Raw genomic sequence first — 15,382 nt, 5'->3', positions numbered from 1 at the left:
TGGGGCCAGGGCTCGGTCAAGGTTAACCAGGGCAAAGCAGACCTGGGACCCATCCTGTGAGCTGCATCAGTGGACCCCTTTACTGACAGTTCAAGTGAAGACGAGTTTGCGGGTGTGGCCTTCAGACCCGTCTCCTGCACGGGGCCGACCTTACTCTGAGGCATCATAACCATACTTCCACTTCAAACAGACAGACACAGGCTGGTGGTGTGTGTTCTAGGGGGATTGCTCACTGGGATTTCCGACCGTTCAGCTCCAGAGCAGGTCGTGATCAGAACGTTGCTGATTTACTAGTTTCTGGGGTCCCTGAACTCTTATAGGGTTACGTCTCATGCATTTAGTACCGTTGTTAACATGTGTGCTGTACCAAATGTTAATGAATTCCTGCATAATTTAGTTTTTTACATTATGAACTTTTCATTAAGCCTTTCCCAAACATGCTATGAACTTCACCTTGAATTACGGTATTTAAAGATCCACGTGTAGCCACTTAGTATAACCGGACAGTGTTTTGAAACCTCTGCACGGGTCAGGAAAGTGTTGACCAGCAATGAGGTCTGAGCACTGCCCTCAGAGGTCTCAGGGCGCCTTCCGCGGACGCCTAGCAGCAAGGCTCGCTCTGCCCTGCTTCTGCACCATTCTTTCTGCCTCTGGTAAAAATATCCCGGCACGCACATATTTTCGGTCTGTCCTCCACCAAGGTTCACTAGACTGTAAAGAAGAACTAATGGAGCAAACTTGTAGCTTTTCAGCAGCTGGATGATGGGGCTTCAGACGGTGCAGTTTCCGCTGGCTGCAAACCCGGTACACTAATGAGGACAGCAGCGCTAATTTGGAAAAGCTGCCCTAATTGAACTGGAGGACTCCCCAACACACTCACACACACACACACACCCCGGTAACGCCTCATTTCCATATTATTTTCTCCCCACCAGTTTTCAAAATGAATCATTCGCCTTTTTCCTTTCCATTAAAGACGTATTCCCGCACACAGCCTAAAGCCCATCCTCTGAGCTGTCAGAGTGGGAATCGCACACAGAGGGGGTCCCGCTGGAGAGCCCTGCCTGCCCCCCACTCTGCCCCAATGTGCTGTCCATGCGGTGTTCCCTCACTTTCCCAGGAATGACAAGCCACCTGTCTCCCCTCCCCCACCCAGGGAAGCCTCCTTCCCGTTGACTTCAGTTCCAAGAGTACATTCATATCGAAATCCCCGACTCTGAAAAAAAATCATATTGTGACACAAGGTTTTTCATGCCTGCAAGGCCGGCAGTCCTATAAGAAATATGGATATTATTAGCGAGTGGGGCAAATAAACATGAGGTCAAGAGAAAACTTCCAACTACCTTCTCTCTGGAAAAGGCCTACACACAGATGGACAGCGGACACAGGAGGTGGCGTGCATAGGAACATGTAAGTATGTGAAGGCAGGTTGTGTAGACCACAGTCTGGGTTCACCATATTAGGCCTGGAGAAAGGAAGCCAAGAAGCCGGGCTACGAGTCAACAAGAAGACCTTGCTCTGAGTGAAATGTTCACGCATGCTCCTGGGCTCAAGAGGGCCCCGAGAGTTATTTAACGCCAGTTGGACATGTACTTGTGAGTCCGTTATGAGGAAAATTCAACTTTAGGTTGCTTTGAATGGTCAACGTCTACTCTAAGGTGGAAGGGAGAGAGAACGTTCTTTCTGTAGTGTCCTAGGACAGATGGAGCAGGCTGGTGGACACATACTCCCTTGTGCTTGCTGCATGCATGAATCCACTGGTAGTAGAGGGGAAAAAAGCCAATAACGAATTTATTTTAGAAACTTAATGATCACCCAGGTGCACCCCCAGTTACAAATGGGAGGTTATCAAAGACCGACCAGCCTACGTCCTCATATGATCTGGGTTTAATTTAACTCTTTAAATTAGCGGTTAGGAAGGAGCCACAGTCCAGAGTTCAGGCTGTGTTTTCTGAATATCTACAACATAATGAACTCCCAGTGCAAGGCTCTCTGTCTGTGAGTTGTGTGTAAAATTAAAAATGCAAAGGTGGTTTCTTCTTGTTTCACAGATTTCTGTGACAAGTATTTTTCTTTCTTTTCATGGATAATTTTTTTTAACTTTTTAAAACAATAAGTCAAACAAAGAAATGAAACAAGAAGTCAATAGCCTCCCACTTTGATGGAGTCCTTGTGCTAGGGAGATACACGGACAGTCTGGAGAAGGAACTTTAATCTGGTGATCTTGCCTCTTTAGGGGTAACCATTAGAAGTTGGTTCTCCTGAAAGAGAGTGACTGCAAACTCACAGTTTCAAGATGGGACTAGGTCTCCTGTTCTCTTCACCTGGGTTTGCTCGCAGGTAGCCTGCAGTTATGATTACGATAACACAACCCCTTCAAAAAGTGGTGACTAAGCACTGCTTTCGTACTTATTACAGATATTCGTAGAAGGCAGCCAAGGATTCCTTCATCTGGAGCTAATTGGGCAAGCAGAAGAGGACATCTCCAAGCCCTTAAGCAAGGGGATAACTGAAGCAGTTAGGTCCAGGCGATCCCGTGGACAGCAACATTCTAAGACGGACCACAGGCCAACAACATCACACATAAATACAACGATAGCTCCTTAGTTACAGCAGAGATCGGGAAAATGACACACTTGAAAATTCTCTTGGTCTAGTTTCATTAGAATGTAGAGAGTGACTTGGTATTTCTTTTGTGACCAAGCTAGTATAGAATGGCAAATTGGCCTTATAAAAGTGTCATTTTAAATTAATTTTAAGTCAGAACTTAAGTAGCATTTGAACTTCTTGGGGCTTGTCAAGCACTTACTTAATTGCAAAGTATTCTACTTCCAGGACTCATATCCGGTTTTTCTGAGTGTATGTCGACAAGGCAGGGAAATAGGAGATAAGTGTAACTTACACATATTTTAAATATAAAATAAAATTAAAATGCATTATGCCAAGAATGAACTAAAACATACCTTTACTTTTATTTTTTATAGAACCCAGAAAACATTGCCTACATGTTAAGACTCTAAATTTTTTTCCTTTATTTTTGATCAAAATTAGTCATTACTATTTATAGAAATATGGTACATGGTAAGGTGTAATTATATCGTTATTTTAAATAAATGAACAATGATGTTTTCCATTTAAATTTAAATGAATTAATATAAACACATTAAAATAATTCTCAATTTGAATTTATGTTAAAAATTTTACAAGGGTCTTTGGGGTCTAATGGGAAGCACAGTTCAAAGATGGTACCCTGAGATTTCTGCCCCCAGTGTAAAATCCTCTCCCCTTTATGTAGGCAGAACCATGATGAGGTTGTGAATGTTTTCTTTGAGCTACTCAACATGGGATTATCTGTGGGGACTGATCCAGCGAAGGATCCCTTAAAGGAACTGAGTCCTTCCTGGAGTCAGAGATTTGAATCACAGGAGGGCCTGGAGGGATAGGCAATGCATTGGACAGAGCTACACATGGCCCCCTGGAGCTGTGGGCATTTCCCAGTCCACAGTCAGCAACAGTGTGAGAACTCAGCTGTAAATTGCATGGACATGAATCCCATCAACAAACAAGTGTGGCCCATTTTCTCCCAGTTCGGGCTCCAAATAAGGACACAGCCAACACCTTGATCTCAACCTTTAGCAGAAGACCCAGAAACTGTGACATAACAAATCTGTGTTGTTTTACATTGTGTTTGTAATGATTCCATGGCAACAGAGAATGAAGATAGGCCCTCAACAACGTTTAACATTATGAGGTGCTTGGGATGAAGGCTCTTAAGAACCATTACTGTCCAAGAGGCCAGGGTATATATCCCATAGAGGTCTACAGAATGACTTTGTTGATGGAGTTTCTAGGCTTGTGTTCTCTGGAATCACTTCCAAAATATTTCAACCAAAGGGAGAACTGGGGAGAGGGAGGGGAAGACTACTGAGATTTCAGATCACACCACAATTTGAACACAATGTTGGGCATTGTGATACCTCACTGACACGTCAATGTTTTGGAAAAGAGAAGAACATCCTTGATCACCTCTTTGGGTAGTGTAAAGCTTAAAAAATTCAGTAGATATAGAAATTAATTTAAAATATCCATATCAAGTATTTTTGGTGGGAAGAAAACAGAAAAATTTCAGTTTGGTCACAAAAATGATGATAGGCTTGGTGTCAGCTTTCCCTACCCACCGGTAACATGAACAACATGATGCATGCCCTTGGGCACACAAGTGGGTCTCTAACACCATTTTCCACCAAAAGGGCTCCTTGGAGAATGGCTGATTCCATGCTTAGGCAAGGAAAAAAATCAGGATGAGCATGAAACATCCTGCCTTTATGCAAGAACAGGGACAACTTCAGGGACAACTTCAAAGACATCGGAAGGACAAGATGGAGTCAGGTAGAAGGGACTCAGTCTGGACACACTGTGATGATGTGATCTACCAACCTTGATAAAAAATAAATTAAAAAAATAAATGAAATAAAAACACACACAAATGTGAAGCAATGACTTCATGGACCGCACTGACTCTGGACAAGGCTACATGATCATGATGACACTCAAGAGACAAGTCACAATGTACAACAAGTCAGGACGAGCAAGGCCAGCCAACGAACAGCTGATGATGGATGAACTCCATCTGCGTGCTGAGTCAGCAGGAGATGCCCCCGCATACACGGATTTCTGGCTGTTGGTCCTGGACCAAACTCAGTGTTAGAATCACCAGATTGAAGTCTATTAGAGTCAGGAGGACAGATTTCCTAGGATTTTGGAAGGATGGAGACAAAAATACAATTTGTGGATGGTAGAACCCCAGTGCTGCTTTCTTCCCCCCAAAAGGAGGTGGACTTGCTGCTAAGGAGTTTGGTTCGACAATCAGGAAGGCCTGGCTTTGTAAACACTCTTCTAAACATGAGTTTCCTTCAGTGTCTGTTCTCCCAGAATGGAGATCTGAACCTTTAATGTAAAGTGTAGGGCCCAGCAAATACCCAGCAGACACCACCCTACCCCGGTGCCCCACACAGCTGGAGAGACCAGCCAACTACACCGACTGCTGCATTGGCAGAAGCCCTGCATGTGCGCCCCACTCCCACGAAGTCACGGGTGCCTATTTTTAACACTGATTCTGGTTTAAAACTGACAGAAAGGGTGTTGGCTAGAAAAGTCTGAGCTAGGCCAAAGGTAGAGGCTCCCAAATCTCTCTCCTCCACTCTCCTTGCTGATCTTAAGGACTGGGTCTCTGAATCACAATGCTCAGCTTTGAGGGGGGTTAGGGGCATGGGTGTGGAAAGGAGGGGATCCACTAACTCAGATGGGGGGAGACCCAGAGGAAATGCACTATGAGCCCAGTAAGCAGATAATGAGTCAAACCAGGACCCTTGTGAGAATGACAAGGGAACCATGCATAATTTACGTGGAAAACAGGCTTCTGGCAGGGCTGTCTGGGCACCTGGGGTACTGTCCACCTTGACTCCGAGTGAGCTTCTGAAGTTCACCAACCCTTCCTAATTTACCTTCATGTTCTTGGTGAAGAGCTTAATATGTGTTTAATTGCCATTGGTTCTATTAGAGTTGAATTAGAATGGCCATGTCAAAGACAGCAAAGCATTAATTCTTCAGTCTTTTTTGTTTTTATGCTGGTTTATTCTCACAAAGCTGTGTGTTTTATACATTTGACACTGGTCTAACTATTTGGTTTGTGCATGGAAATTCCCTGTGAACAACTTGCTAACGACTCTCTGTTAAACATATCAGGATCAAATAGTGCTCTGAACAACACTAATATTGTCTTATTTTTCTATGTATTCATTTTTATTATGAAACCCACTCAAAGGCTTAACCGCTTATCTTGTACCTTTGAGAATAATAATCGCCCTTTTCAAGACAGTCATTATTTAAGCATACAATATCTTCAGCATAAATACTATTTCCCACGATCCTAATTAGGTTTGAATAGTCAGTGCATGGAATAAGAGATATCTTTCTAAACATAGGCCTGGATTTGTTTTTGAGCTGATTTGAAATATTTGAATAATCTATTATTTTATGTATATAAAATGTGATCATTAATAAGAAAAAGACAACGTTCAACATTTAATCCAGCAGTCATATGTTTTAAGCATGTCACAAGAAAATCCATATTCATCACTATAATGACAAGAAATACCATTTGGTTGTATTATTAATCTATAGACTTGATCACTTACAGGGGTGGGCTAAATGTGGCTGCCAGTGACGTCAATCATTCAGAATGGCTGCGCCATCTGGGAGGGGCATCAGTCACTCACCTCGACATCTGGGCCTCTCTTCGCCAATGCTCCAAGTTCCATTTGCTTGGCACTGCACCAGCCTCTGGCTCTCCAGGAAATACCCAGGACTGCAGCTGAGCACGACCTGAGCTCCATACTCATTCAAGGATCCCGAAACCAGTCTCCAGGTGACGTGATCTGAGAGCTGAGCCTCAATGCTGGGACAAGTTACCGCTAGAAGAGAAACATAACAACACCATTTTTTTTCTCAAAGGGTCAGATCCTGTTTGTTTTTAATGTTAAGACCTTCTCTATGAAACTGATCTTTCTGTGCAAAACAGAAGCCATTATCTACGATTTCAGGTACTTTTCTCTACCACCCACATAGTCACAGGGGGACGATCCTGCATATAAATTGCACTTGACAGCCTCCACTGCAGGGCCATGGGTGACCTTGCAGTGACATTGTGATGTAAAGGGGAAAAAAATCACCCACACAACGTTGCTCAGCTCATTTGGATGGAAGATCTTCATCAGGTAAATGAGCACATGCATAGAAAAATCTTGCATATAATTTGTCTCCATTTCCTCCGAGGAATGTGGAATAGAATTGAGTAATTGAAAACCAGCTTGGACACAAGTTATCAGAAAAGCAGGTGTCCTCATTCCCTTCCTTCTTATGAAACACACCTATATTTTACATATATGTGAATATATTCTTTTTTTTTTTTAATATTTTATTGATTTGACAGACAGAAATCACAAGCAGGCAGAGAGGCAGGCAGAGAGAGAGGAGGAAGCAGGCTCCCTGCGGAGCAGAGAGCCCGATGCGGGGCTCGATCCCAGGACCCTGAGATCATGACCTGAGCTGAAGGCAGAGGCTTTAACCCACTGAGCCACCCAGGCGCCCCTATGTGAATATATTCTGTAAGTTATCGGATTTATAGGCACACTGCATTAATACTGGGCAGACAAATGTTCAATAGATCTCAGAGGAGACAATCTTTTCCTGCTCTTAGGAGAAGGCCTAGAATTACAGTAACTACTTAATAAAGAGCAGAGGCTACAAATATGACTACAGCGATGATATCAGGAAAGGTGGTAGGCTTCCCATTCCGGAGTGGGCTTCGAGGATCTGCAAAGATGCTGAAAATATATGCAAAAGTTAATGTATGTGAGTATATATATTTTCTGAAAGGTTCTGAAAGGGACTCCACTTCCTCAAATAGGAATACCCAGCACAGTAAATCACCTTCAGAATTGACCCCACAGATTTATTTGTTGAGCCTGGATGAGGCAGCTAGAAAAACCATAGCTTTTTCAGAATGATATTAATAAATAATTTTACTTATTAAAAGTAAATTAAATTGAAAAGTAAATTCTGTACAAGTTTATTATATTTAATTAGGCATATTCAAATGTTACAAAAATCTCATCGAATCTTCTATCATTAATTTACCAATACTATGTGCAAATAAACTGAAAAAATGGACTTTTTGATATTATTATGATAATGTTTCAATGAGGTTTAAAAAGTGAAAAGGACTTGCTAATTTAGGAGTAACCTTAGATCCATTGCCCTTAAATGTTTTTAAATAAAATGATTATCTAAAATTTATATGCATTCAAAAATGCCCATTCAAAAGTCCTACGTGTGTGACTTGAAACCATAAAAATCCTAGAAGAAATGACAGGCAATAATTTTTTTGACATTGGTTGTGGAAACATTTTCCTAGATACGTCTCCTTCGGCAAGAGAAGCAAAAGCAAAATTAAACTATTGGGACTGCACCAAAATAAAAAAGCTTCTGCACAGCAGAGGAAACTATCCACAAGATAGAAAGACAATCTCCTGAACACAAGAATATATTTGCAAATGATACACCCAATAAGGCTATAATATCTAAACCATATGAAGCACTTATATGACTAAACACCAAATAACCCAATTAAAAAACGGGCAAATGACCTGAATAGACACTTTTCCAATGAAAATTATAGAGGGCCAAAAGACACATGAAAAGAGGCTCAACATCACTAACTAGCAGGGAAGTACAACTCAAAACCACAATGAAATACCATGTCACACCTGCCAGAATGGAAAAACTCATGAAACAACAAATATTGGTCAGGTGGTGAAAGAAAGGGAACCCTCACACGCCGTTGATGGGAATGCAGACTGCAGCCACTGTGATAAACAGCTTGGAGTTTCCTCAAAAAATTAATAGAATTACCATTTGCTCCAGTAATTCCTCTACTGGCTATTAACCCAAAGAAACCAAAAACACTAATTTGAAAAGATGCCTGCTCCCTTATGTCTATTGCGGAATTATTTACTATAGCCAAGAATCTGGAAGCAGCGTAAGGATCCATGGAAAGATGAATGAACAAAGATGTGGGGTACGTACACACATACACACACACACACACACACACACAGAGGAATATTACTGAGCCATAAAAGGAATAAAATGTTGCCAGTTGCAATAACATGGATGGAGCTAGAGAGTGATGCTAAGTGAAATGAGTCAGTTGGAGAAAGACAGATACCATTGGATTTCGTGCATATGTGGAATTAAAGAAACAAAACCAAGGACAACAAGAACAAGAGATAGACTCTTACAGAAGCAAAGCAGGTGGTCGTCAGAGGGCAGGTGGGTGGGAGACGGGGGGATGGGTTGAGGGGATTAAGAGCACATTTACTGTGATGAGCACTGAGTAAGGTACAGAGTTGTAGAATCACTACATTGTACACCTGAAACTAATATAACACTGTATGTTCATTGTAACTGAATAAGAAAACAATAGAACTTGCATGGATATGCAAGCATTTTATGTAATGATACAAGTTTTCTCTAACTGGGATACCTTTAGAATTCCAGGCAAGATGACGATTTCTGAAAAGTCTCTGGTGCCTTTAACCTTGTAAATCCGTAACTGGGCTTCAATCCCACTGCCCGTTTCAAATAAAATTCATTTCATTTCACCAAGAAGGGTGATTCTAAAACGAACCTGACCATTTTCCGTTGCTCCAACTAACTTTCCAAGCTCTACTTCTCGTAGGAAGGATGCGATGCGGGCGTGCCCAGGGGAATCGGTCATTTTCTTGAGCTAATATTACCTACAGTGGTGATTGCCACATTCTGCATGATTACCTCTCCCTTTCTGAAAATGCTATTTGCTTTGCTTTGTAATTATCCGACTCTGGTTTAATTGTTCGCTTGGATCTCTTCCTCCCTGGTAGGCCATAAGCTCTTTCACTGTAAACACTATGTCTTCCCCACTTTTTCTTGAGTATTCTCCTTGCCCTTAAACAGGTGCTGGTGACGTATTTACACACATGTGCGTGTGTGTGCGTCTGATTTGGAAAATAATGTACTAAGAAGATGTAGCAGAAAAACAAAAACAAAAAACAACAAAACCCCCCAAAAGTGGAGGTGAGAAGTGGAGCAAGGGGTGTGGAAAAGCTGAGAAAAGAGAGAAGGGAGACTTGAATGGAGATTTAATGTGGATGTTCACGCGTCCTTTTGTTCTCCAAAGAGGGGGGCAGGGGAAGGTTCTTGGAAACTGTCGCCATTATGATTCTGTTTAATGTTTTTCAAGATGCCCTGAGGGAGCAAGGGTAGCCGGTGTCTGAGTGTGAAGGAGCGAGGACACGGTCTGGGGCTGAACTCCCAGGGCAGGTAAACCACGTTGGTGGCAGACGACAGTTTCCTCCAGGCAGGGGGAAGGGACCGCTGGACAGTCTGTTCTAAGTGCATGTCTGCATCCACGTGCAAACCACACCAGCTGCCCCAGGCACCAGGGAGCCCTGAGCAGGTGCGGCCAGTAAAGGGTGGGGGAGGGGGTGTCACAGGAGGCTGTGCCCATGGAGTCCTTGGCCTGCTGGCAGGGCAAACAGCAATCCTGTGCCTCAATGCGGGGCCTTGTGCAAGGAAACGGGATGCTATGCAGGCCCCAAATACCGCTTCCATTCTCCCCTTGGTGTTTCTGTGAATTGAGCAGCCCCAGTCGCCCAGGTCCAAAACCTGACTCTGGTTTTTTCGTCTCTTCTCCCCAACCCTCCCTGGAGGGGACAGATCTGCTGACCCTCCCACATCTCCCTGTCTCCTGCCAAAGCTCACCCCCCGCCTCCCACCTGTCCACAAGCAAGCTCTTACTTTAGGTGAAAATCTCTACCTGTGTGCCCTTCAAGGAATTAAAAATAGGTATGTATTTCTCTTTCCACTTTTTCATTAAAGACCTGAAAGTTGTCCTTGTAAGTTTGAATAATTGACAGCGTGTGACAAGCAAATTATGTTAACTATTTATACCTCAAGTAAAAAACCAAAACCAAAAACACTTTTCGTCAGATCCAAGACAATAAAAAAACAGCAATTCAACACTTCCAAATACTCATTTTTACAGAATACATGTCTACCCCCAAATTTATTCCGTTCTGTATTCCCTTGAACTGTCCTATTTCATAGTCCCCACAGAAATGTGATCTGAGGTTTGAAAGCTTTATAACTAGTCCTGTCATATTTAACAACAGCAAAGTTTTGTTGTCACTCTATTAATAATATATAATTGATCACATTAAAGATATAATGATTTTTATGATTATTTTAAAAGAAGAAAGTGGCATTTCATTGACAATACGCTCCGCTATTCATTTTGACACTCATGACTCATGCTGAGCGTTGTTTGCTTAGGCATTACTGGTCTTTAGAAAGAGACAAACTTTACCTTCAATTTTATTGCTACTTTTTACTTTTTACAAGTGTTTTGTTATAAATATTTTATTCCTGTTGAGAAAACTTGGCATAAATCAGAAGGTAAAGGAAAGTTTCTTAGCGATTTCTCTCTCAATGCTTCACCCTCCTCTCTGGCTGTAACACCAAATACCAGCATTACCAGAAACCGATGGAGAGAAAACTCCCTAAATGCCACTGGAGACAAAAAGCCGGAAGCCACTAGACTTCCACAAAGGAAGCCCCTCATTTCCCTGCACTCGAGCCAGCGTTCTGTGTTTTCACCCCTGTTTGCTGCTTGGACGGTTGTTAGTCTGTTTGCTTATTTCTCCTTGTTGTTGTCATTTGGATTGTTGGTTTCTTTCTGCTCCTTAGGTTTCCAGGTAAATTTGTATGGAAACACCCAGATGGAAAATGCACAAATTACTACTGCACAGTTCAACGGGTTTTTACATTGTAGACACCCTTCATGTGGTCGGCACCAACCTAAAGAATCAAGAAAGTTAGCTGTACCCAAGAAGCTCACCCGGGCGGGCCCGCATCAGCACCACCTGCACAGGCTTCAGGGACAAAAGGGATGTCATCCGACCTCTAAGGACAGACACGTGCCCTCTAACACTACACAAACTTTGCGCATGTCCTTGGATGAGTGCATCTGTGGGCAGGTTTCTGAGTGGTATTTTCGACATTGACACCTGCTGCTGAGTCTTCTCTCTAAACAATGCATCGACTCCCCAAGTTCATCAGCAACATATTAGCCCACCCGTTGCTTCATGTTCTTGTCACCGACGTGTCTGTAGTCTTCTGTATTCTATAAACCTGCAGGTCCCGACGTGGGAGGCTAGTGGCGGCCAACAGACACTCTGCGTTCTTCTTACTGAAGTTCTCTAAACTGTCTGTGTTTCATACACATCCTTCCAATATCTTCGCCCTTTCTGGATTTGTCTTGACCAGGCTTGTAAACATGTGATTTGAGAGATGGAATATGAAAATTTAACGCAGTCCCGTGTATCTTCTTTTTCCTTTGGTACCAGAGATCTGTGTGTCGTTTTGAAGTCCTTCCCTAACCCAAGCTCATGTAGGGGGATGACAGAATCTGTGAGGCTGTAGTTTTACAGAAGCTTTACATCTGACCTTTCTCACTTCCGTCTGTGATCACCTTGCATCAATTTTGTACACGCGGGAACACAGGGCTCAAGATTTGTCTTTTCCATATGTGTTTCCAGTGAACCACTCGCTCCCTAAACCACCTTTTCTCACATTGTGCCTTTGTCGGAATTCAACCCAGTGTGTCCTGGACTCTGTGTCCTCTGCCCCAGCTCTCCCCTGTCCCAGACTTCACCGGCTTAATTCCAGTGCCTGCATGAAAAAACCAGACATCGGGAGCTCTAAGACTATTCCACATGGCCTCTGCTCTGCGTGTGGATGCAGGAGAAAGTGCAGTGCACACAGCGGGGCTGCGCCAGCGAGTGTAGTCCCGGGAACCCCTGCAGGGTGGGCCTTGAGCCTCGGGAAAAGGGGTGGAAGGGAAATGAGGGGGGAGGCATGCAGTGAGTGCGGACGTGGTTGTTGCTGGATGATGAGACCGCACGTGGCTTTGCCTCCTTGTCACTTCTTCTGTGGGCCCCAGGCTGCCCACACTGGAGCCACGCCAGAGAACAGCCCATCAGCTGATTGGAGGATTTAGGACTATGAGCCTGATGACCATAAGAGTACATTTATTTAAAGAAAATAATGAAAAATGAAAAATCGGCTGGAAAAAAATGAAAATTGAAAGAATTTTTTTTTTAGGAAAAAACTCAAAACAGTCAAACTAAGAGCCCATGAAAGAACACGCTGTGTGTGGTACAAAAACACACAGAGACGCGCACACACACATGCGTACGTACCGACACGAGCTGTGCACGTACACAACATTTATCGTGTAAACGATAACTGCACAGTTAAAAAGTCAGTGCGCAATTACTTCACAAGGGGTTACTGAGAGAAACAGAGTGTTCTTGTTATATTCTTAACTTTTTATTTCTTCCCACGACATCCCTACCTGGCGGGTAAAAAGGAAAGGAGAACAAAAATGTAAGCTACAGGAGGAAGGCAAACGCAGGTGCAGAAAATGACGCGTGGGCCGCTGGATGTTTTGCTCCATGGGGACGTTCCCTTTGGGGACATTACGCTCAACAGAAGAATGGGGTAAGTGTGACTGAGTATCTGCGGGACGGCAGAGTCAGGGGAGTGGAGCTAAGGGCTCAAGCAAGGAGCCCAGGAAGGGAGGAGGAGCACGCTGAGGTCCCGGGGGTCAGTTTCTGTGGTTTCCCACTCTGGCCCTGGGCTGGCCCCCCAGTCAGAAGCCAGCTCTGTGGGAACATGTGTCTCTCCTAAGACGTACAAAGACAACGTGGAATTATAGTCACAGGCCAACACAGAGCACTGTGAATGCCACTGCGCTGAGAGTTTGAAAAACACTTCATTCTTCCTTCGGAGCCTCTTAGACTGGAACTCATGGGGTTTGGCCCATGCCCCTGCCCGTCCTCCCCAGTTACCTGCAGCCACAGACGGCTGCTAAGGATGGCTGCCGCTTCTGCAGACTTGCATTCATGTCGTGTTTTCCACAAAGTCCCTTTCCCGTGGCATACAGAATTGTACGTACAACTTCACACGAAGCTGATCCTTGCAACAACACCCCGGCAGGGACAACGTGTTTTCATTGTTGAGTCATATTTCATGGATAAGGCAGTCAGCTCAGGCTCACCCAAACCAGGCCAGAATCTTCACGCTGTCCTGCCTTTTATTTCTCTGACCCCGTCATTTCCTCCGCTACTAGAAACAATGCAAGAACGTCGTGTTTGTCCCACATGACTAAAACAAGTGATGCCGGACATGGTCTTCAGAATTAAGTCAATGAGGACTCTGGGCGCACTAGCCTATGAATGTTGTAAAAATAATAACATAATTTAAAAAAAGAGTTTTAAAAGATTAGTTCATCTGGAAAATGTACCGAGAGAAAGCATCCTCTTTACATAAATCTTACAAATCAGTTTTTATGACAATCGTAAGTGAATAAGTTGCCGGGTCTACTTTAGGGAAATTAAATACTTTCGATAAATATAGGTTTAAAAAATAAATTAAAAATGTAGACTTGGCTGGCTTGGTAGAAAGTACACAGTCCGCCAGTTGACCTTATGTTCTTTCCTTTACAAAATGCAGGGGCGCTTGAGTAGCTCAGTCGGTGAAGCATCTGCCTTTGGCTCAGGTCATGATCCTGGGGTCCTGGAATCGAGTCTCGCACTGGGCTCCTTGCTGGCAGGAAGTCTGCTTCTCCCTCTCTCACCCCCCCTTCTCATGCTCTATCTCACTCTACCAAATAAATAAATAAAAATATTTTAAAAATAGGAAATATAGATTCTCTTCTGTCACCTTAAAGAAAACAATTCTCATGGAACCATTTTCCTGTATTTCGACAAGTTCCAGAGAACACATGTTCCCAACCATTCCCAAGTATTTGACAGTTCATAGCACTAAGTGTTGATGATCTTGACAAAGTAAATATCCCAAAATGATACTTCTCAGATCAGCTCAGCTGAAGTGCAGACCATGCAAAGCTCCTGTGCACAAAAAGGGGAAACACATTTCTCTATCTTGTGAATATTTCAGCGACAACACAAAATATTCGGCATTGTACCTGAGAAATCCCAGCTTTTACTCTTACCATGAGTGATTCTGATTTATGATAGACTCACTCAGCCAGTGGCAAAGCACAAAGACTAACAGTTGTTTTTGTTTAAGATATTCAGACAACGACAGCATTCCACTACACATAAAAGTCCTTCAGCCTCCCCACCCCCATAAATTACAGACACGTAGCATAAATCTTCTGGAATATTCCAATCAGCCCCTGCATGCCAGGATGCAATTGTCATTTCTCATTTAACAACAGATTCTCCCCCATCATACTCAATGCGGGTAAGTTCAAGCACATTTAATTAGATTTGTAAAATTACAATTAGATGCCATTGGAGTAAAATGATTTAAGCAGCCTCATGATGTTCTTCCTACTCACAACTTAAGTGAAGTTTCAGCATGTCAGCAACGATCTGTCCTCCCTGGACAGGGGAGGGAGAAGTCGTTTTCTGTTCTGGAGCATTAGAAACTGAAGAACACGCCTGCTTTGGTGTAGGTAAATAATGAATATAGGGTCTTCGGGGGGAAGCACCATACAGAGTCAATGGAAATGCATTCCACACCCTCCAATTTCAACATCACTCACTGTGGCAGGAAGTCCCTTGACAAAGACTGGATTGAGAGTATGGGATGCTTAACAGAATAACTTGGTTTGGGATTTTTGTTATATCAGATTTTAACGAAATGCTTAGTGTGTGTTATTTAGAGTAAGAGTAGTGAGGGGCGCCTGGGT

General features: G+C 43.2%; 1 protein-coding gene across 1 annotated transcript in view; it reads right to left on the bottom strand.

The window, feature by feature from the left end:
- The window catches only part of CSMD1 (CUB and Sushi multiple domains 1), a 2,021,046-nt gene that overhangs the window by 70,362 nt on the left and 1,935,302 nt on the right, over nt 1-15,382 (bottom strand). Inside the window, exon 51 of the mRNA XM_045997494.1 lies at nt 6,279-6,473. Coding sequence (XP_045853450.1) covers nt 6,279-6,473 — 195 coding nt within the window. The remainder of the gene's footprint in view (nt 1-6,278; nt 6,474-15,382) is intronic.

Source organism: Meles meles, chromosome 2, assembly GCF_922984935.1.
Source record: "Meles meles chromosome 2, mMelMel3.1 paternal haplotype, whole genome shotgun sequence".
Taxonomy (NCBI): domain Eukaryota; kingdom Metazoa; phylum Chordata; class Mammalia; order Carnivora; family Mustelidae; genus Meles; species Meles meles.
This window is presented reverse-complemented; position numbering and strand designations above follow the sequence as displayed.